This window comes from Carlito syrichta, unplaced genomic scaffold (genome assembly GCF_000164805.1).
Source record: "Carlito syrichta isolate Samal-C Ts95f unplaced genomic scaffold, Tarsius_syrichta-2.0.1 Scaffold107890, whole genome shotgun sequence".
Lineage (NCBI taxonomy): Eukaryota > Metazoa > Chordata > Mammalia > Primates > Tarsiidae > Carlito > Carlito syrichta.
The window spans coordinates 186,125-192,428 of NW_007051986.1; the positions used below are offsets into that span (position 1 = coordinate 186,125).

Consider the following 6,304-nt stretch of genomic DNA (forward strand, 5'->3'; position numbering starts at 1 on the left):
CGTGTAGTCGCCGTGAGGGCCGATACTGCAGCTCTCCCCGGGTTTCCCGCCATTTCTTAAGCTGGGCTGCATTCTCCCGCTCAATCAGTGCTTCTGTCACTGGCAGATTGGTCACCTGGACAGAGAGGAAATGAGCACCAAAAGGAAGATGAGGGTGGGAATGGGCTTAAGCAGGCAACCGGTGTGCTGAGGCTGAAGGCCTACCTCATGCACCAGGAAGTCCTCCTGCATGCACTGTTGGGGCAGGTTGCGCAGCTGCTCCATGGTTTCATACATGCCTTGGCAGGAGCGCAGCTTCTCCACTGAGCCCAGCGTGTGTCGCAGCAGCACCAGGGCCACCCGGAAAATAATCTTAACACCTGCAGGGATGAAGAAAAGACTGGGGCTGGGCTCAGTGGCTCAGCCTGTAATCCCGGCACTTTGGGAGGCTGAGGTGAGTAGACTGCCTGAGCCCGTGGGTTCAAGACCATCCTGGTCAACTTGGCGAGACCTCATCTCTACAACAAATAAAAAAAACTAGCCAGGCGTGGTAGCGCGCGCCTGTAGTTCCGGCTGCTTGGAAGGCTGAGGCGGAAGGATCACTGGAGCCCAGGAGGTCGACGCTGGGTTGGCCGTGGGTGTGCCACTGCCCTCCAGCCTGGGCAACAGAGTGAGACTCCAACTCAAAAAAAAAAAAAAGAAAAGACTACATGGGGTGATTAGGCCCAGGATCTCAGCCTGTCCCATTTAGAATGGACTCACAGCCCCCATCCCTAATCTTACAGCCAACCTTACAGATGAGGAACTGAGCCCCAAGAAGGGAAATAAGTTGCTGTGGGTCTCAGGGAGGGAAAGCAGGCTCTAGGATGGTGGAAGAACAAAGACCAGGCCTCAGTTTCTCCAGCCCCAGGCTGCTTACAGTGAAGCCTCAGCCCAACAAGTACCTCTTGTCCATGGGCCACCAGAAACGCGACAAGACCCTCTGGTACCACAATGGAAACTCTAGCCCCCTCATGGCCTGAATGGCCACAGAAATACCTTCACAGAAAAACATGTCCCAGACGCGCAGCACTGAAGCCCATGGCAGGGTGCGGGCGAAGATACACATGAACCATTCTGTCATGTAGAGCACAGGGTCAATGCGCTGCCGCCTCAGATGCCGATGTGCCAGTGGGGAGGCCCGGCGCAAGAGCGCAAAAAAGATCTCTCCATCCAGCTGAATGGCCTCCTGCAGGTGGGACGAGCCATGAGAAGAGAACCAAGTCTGCTGTGGCTCCCTGATAGGGGATCTTCACCTCAGTGGGCAGAGGCCCAGAGGAGAGGGAGAGAAGGGCCAGGGTGGGGCAGGGCAGGGCAGGGACCTCCCTGAGGCCTTAGGGAAAAGTCACACCCCAGATGCACCCAGTTTCCAGACACTCACCAGCCCTGCACTGTAGTAACCTGGGAGGTACTTGTCGCAGATCTGCACCAGGCACCAAAAGGCTTGCTGAGAAGGGAGAGAACAAGGAGGGATGGGGTCTGGGAAGCAGGGAGCAAGGAGGTCCCCCAGCACCAGTGCAGACCAAGATCTGCCTCCTCCCAACTGGGACCATGTATGCTGACCTCTGCAGGCATGTGCATGAGCAGCACCGCAGCCACTGGGGCCTGGGCTTGGCAATAGCCTTCATCAGGCCGGTAGATGGTGTAGGCCTTCAGGATTCGGTACAGGTCCTGTTGCCTATGGGGGTTGCAGAAGATCATGAGGGCAGTCACAGGAGTTGGGAGCTCTCTGCCCCAAACCAAACCTACCCAGACGTCTCCTGCAAATAGTTCCAGATTCACCTGAGAGCTTTATCATCACACTCTTCCATCCACCTTCCCGGTCCTGCCTACCAAGCCTAAGCCAAAGGCTCAGCCCACAGTCAGAGCACTACAGGTTCCAGCATTCCCCGCTTAGCAGCACACCCGACATGCTCTCTGTCCATTCCTGGCACAGGCTGCACCCTCTCCCTCCTTCACCCGCCACCATCCCATAGACTCCAAGGTCATTTTTTCCAAGCAGCTTTCCACAACCACAGCATCAGCCCTCCTCCAGCACTGAATGAGCTCTCCAGATAAGGGTCTATCTTATCGGTTTCACTGGATTTCATGAGTTCTCTCTAGCATGTTAGAGGGTCCTAGTTCTTGGAGAAGGTTTGGAAGCTGCTGTGCCTCAAACCTTCCTCGTTTCTACATTCAAAATAAAATCTCTGCCCTGGACCTGCTCCTCCTCAAGAGTGCCCTATCGCTGTGTCTAAGAGCCCCTTCCTCACGCCCAGTCCAAGCAATGCTGAATTCATCCACATCTGTTCCCTCTCTCTCTCTCTTCAGTCACATTGCAGCTCAGACCTCCATCTCTTACCCAGAGAAAAGAAATGACCTTCCAGATCCTCGCCCTGCCTCCAGTCTCACACATCCTCCTCCTGCCCACTGCCTAGAATAGCTTTTCCCAAAATCCAGTCACATTTGTTTTACATCTTCATTTGTTTTTCTGCATACCACCCCTACTATTAATATTTGCTCCCCACTTTGCAAAAGCATCCATAAAATGACAGGTTTGATAAGCTGGTTATTTTATCTAATACACATTAAAATAAACACGTAACTTCCACAAGCTCCACGCTTATGGAGCCACCCACTTGACTGCTTCTGTGTCCCTGCCCTCTCCCTGTTGCTATGGGTGATCTGTCTGTGATCCTGGACAAGCACAGCCTTTTCACTTGGTCAGGGGATCCCATCCCCTCTTGCCTACACAGGCCATCACATCAGCCACCCTCTCTCCTCCCATCTCTCCTGCATCATCAGTTTCTCTCTCTGCTAGATCATCCCCATCAGTATACCTACATGCTGTTATTTCTTCTGGCTTAAAAAAAAAAAAAACACTCCTGTCCCCACTCTCCCCTCCAAATACACACCTTTCTTTCCCTACCTATTCAGCAAAAATTTCCAGGGTACTGCTGTCTTCAATTTCCTTCCTCCCATTCTCCAGTCAGTCTTTCACCCACTGCTTCCCACAAAACTGCTTTAACAAGGTCACTAATGACCTCTACAATGTTAAATTCAGAGGTCAGTTTTCAGGCTTGACTTTATTTGACCCATCAGCAGCATTTCACACAGCTGATACTTGAAACTCCACTGTTTTCAGGATTGCACTCTCTTGGTTTTCCTCCTTCTACCTCTAGCTTCTTGTTCCTATCTCCTTTACTGGTTCTTTCTCATCAATGTTGAAGCCACAGGGCTCAATCCTCAGATATCTTCCTTTTGTATCTATACTTGCTACCTTGGTGACCTCACCCAATTCCACAGGTGAGATGTAGTCCTCTATAAGTTGGTGACTCTCAATTTCCAATTTATCTCCAGTTTAAACTTCTCTAAAATCTAGACTTGTATATATTATACACTCAACTTACATCTCCATCTGGATGTCCAATGAGCATTTCTTTTCTTTTTTTTTTTCTTTGAGTTGGAGTCTCACTCTGTTGCCCAAGCTGGAGTGCAGTGACATGCTCACGGCCACCCCAGCATTGATTTGCTGGGCTCCGGCAATCCTTCTGCTTCAGCCTTCCAAGTAGTCAGAACTACAGGTGCACACTAACATGCCTGGCCAATTTTTGGATATATTGTAGAGATGAGGTCTCACCATGTTGCCCGGGCTGGTCTTGAACCTGCGGGCTCAGGCAATCCTCTCACCTCAGCCTCCAAAAGTGCTGGGATTACAGGCTTGAGCTGCTGCGCCTGGCCCCAATAAGCATTTCAAACTTAACATTCCAAAAGTGGGTTCCTGATTTGACTCCCAAACCTACCTTTCCCCTAGTTTTCCCCATCCATATCAGTAAATAGCAACTCCATTCTTCTAGTTTCTCAGGTCAAAATCCTTAAGTCATCCTTAATTCCTCTCGCTCTTTTCTCTTACACTCCATGTCTAATCCATTAGCAAATCCCTTTGACTCTGCCTTCAAAATATATTCAGAATCCAACCAACCACTTCTCCCTAGACTTCCATTGCTAGTATGCTGATCTGTCTAAATCATCTCTCTCCTAAGTAATGGAAAAAGTCTCCTAACTGGTCTGTTTTGCCCTTGTCTCCCTGTAATCTGTTCTCAGCCCAGCAGCCAGCATGATCCTTTCAAAACATAAGTCAGAGCTGGGTGTGGTGGTGCGCGCCTGTAGTTCCAGCTACTTGGAAGGATGAAGTGGAAGGATCACCTGAGCCCAGTAGATCGAGGCTGCAGTGGCACACTCAGAGTCAACCCAGCGTCAATTTGCTGGGCTATAGCGATCCTTCTGCCTCACCCTTCCAAGTAGCCAGAACTATAGGTGTGTGCTACCATGCCCGGCTAATTTTTGGATTCATTGTAGAGACGAGGTCTTGCCAACTTGCCCGGGCTGGTCTCGAACCCACAGGCTCACTTGCCTCAGCCTCCCAAAGTGCTGGGATTATAGGCTGAGCCATCGCGCCCGGCCTGACTGGGTCACTTTTAACCCGATCCCCACTCAACCTCTACTCCCCTTTCTTGCTATAAACTCCTCATTAATACTTAACATCATTTCACATATAACATACTTTCCTTCTTTATCTGATTTATTTATTCCTACTAAAATATAATAAACTCCAGGAAGACAGGAGTTCATTGTTCATTGCTGTTATCTGTGACTAGAACAGTGCCTGGCAGATAGCAGTTTCTCAATAAATATTGGCTAAAGGATGAATTTATTGATAAAGATGTCCACCTGAGAACCATCTAAAATCATCTTGCATATTACTAGGGAATAAATAGCATAGGTATCATATCTTGAGGAAGTCTAGTCTACAGAACAAAAACCCAAGTATTTAAGGGCCCTTGGTGATCTGGCCCAAACTTATTTTCCAGTCTCAGCTCTGCCCAACCCCACTGCACATACACAGCTTTCATAACCCTCAAAGCAGGAAAACCCTATCCCCTCCGCTCTAACTCCCATTTATCCTTCAAAGTCCAGCCCAAATGTAACTTTTTCATTGAGCCCTCGATGTTGTCTCTCAACACACAACCTGAGTTAAGTCTCCCTCCTAGAACAGTTCTTTTTATGTGTCTTGATACTCAACCCATTACTGATCAATCATCTAGAAGTCCTGGAGCATAATAATGCTTTCAACCCAGCTTTGTGTCCAACTGCAACCTTCAGCAAATGTTTGCTGACTGACCCACAGGATCAGGCCACCTTACCCATGCCCCCCTCGAGCAGCAAACATCTCGTGGAAAGGGAACTGGCGGTGCAGGTCCTTTTCAATCACATCCAGCCACTTGGGATCCCCAGGAGCCCGTTCCAGCTCCTGCAGTGGGACAGCAGGGATTACCTGAGGATCTGGGGGAACTGACACCCCTTGTACAAACCAGGCTACTTGTCTCCACACCCTAGAGCTGCACGTACCTCAAACTTCCCCGGGTTCTGCTCCAGGAGTTCCTTGCTATTAGACAGGTATTGCCAGGCCTTGGCTCTGAGGGAGGAGGGGATCCCCTTCCGGCAGCGCAGCTTTACCTAAGGCAAACGGCAGGCAGAGGTGCAACTTCAAGGGCTGGCATAGTCTTCAAGCTTTTCCCAGCAGTCCTCAGGCTCCAACATACTCCTCCTCCCACATCCCATAAGCTTGACTCCACTGGACTTGACCTGGCCTTCTATCTTTAAAACTACTTCTCCCTCCAAGGCCCAAGTACCACCTATCCCCAATGTAGTCCTGAGGGCAGATATTATTAGTATTCTGGGCTTCCCTAGAGCACATGCTGCCCATCCCCCCTTCCCCAGAGCACATGCCCACCACTCAGCCCTGGCAAACCTTCTGGAAACGTCGCGACAGCCACTTATCCCAGTTACTGAACATCTCCAGCCATTTGAGCTCCCGCTGCCGAGCCACATCCACGGGAATGGAGCTCTCTCTGCAGGATGAGGGGGGCATGGAGGGGTCAGTAACAGAAATACAAAACCTGGATTGCTGAGAGAACTGAAGCAAGCCACCTCCCCAAGTTCAAATGAAAAACTGGATGTTTTGTGAGCTACCAAACATCAGGATGTCTGACCACTTGGCCACTCAAGCCCTAGCTTGCCACACTGAAAAGGCTTCCTTCCCAATTGGGTCTCTATATCTGAAGCCTTCTTGTAACAAACACATCCAAATTTGGGAAGAGTTCTGAATTTTTTTTTTTTTTTTGAGTTGGAGTCTCACTCTGTCGCCCAGACTGGAGTGCAGTGGCTGCTCCCGGCCACCGCAGCCTCGACCTGCTGGGCTCCGGCGATCCTTCCGCCTCAGCCTTTGAGTAACTGGAACTACTGG

The 6,304-nt window shown here is 50.2% G+C and overlaps 1 protein-coding gene across 1 annotated transcript in view; it reads right to left on the bottom strand.

The window, feature by feature from the left end:
- The window catches only part of TBC1D10B (TBC1 domain family member 10B), a 12,686-nt gene that overhangs the window by 1,357 nt on the left and 5,025 nt on the right, over positions 1 to 6,304 (bottom strand). Inside the window, 9 exon segments of the mRNA XM_021717068.1 lie at position 1; positions 4 to 115; positions 205 to 359; positions 1,018 to 1,207; positions 1,400 to 1,465; positions 1,582 to 1,696; positions 5,202 to 5,308; positions 5,407 to 5,514; positions 5,810 to 5,909. The exon segment at position 1 is cut by the window's left edge and continues 1,357 nt beyond it. Of these exon segments, the coding sequence (XP_021572743.1) occupies position 1; positions 4 to 115; positions 205 to 359; positions 1,018 to 1,207; positions 1,400 to 1,465; positions 1,582 to 1,696; positions 5,202 to 5,308; positions 5,407 to 5,514; positions 5,810 to 5,909 (954 nt within the window).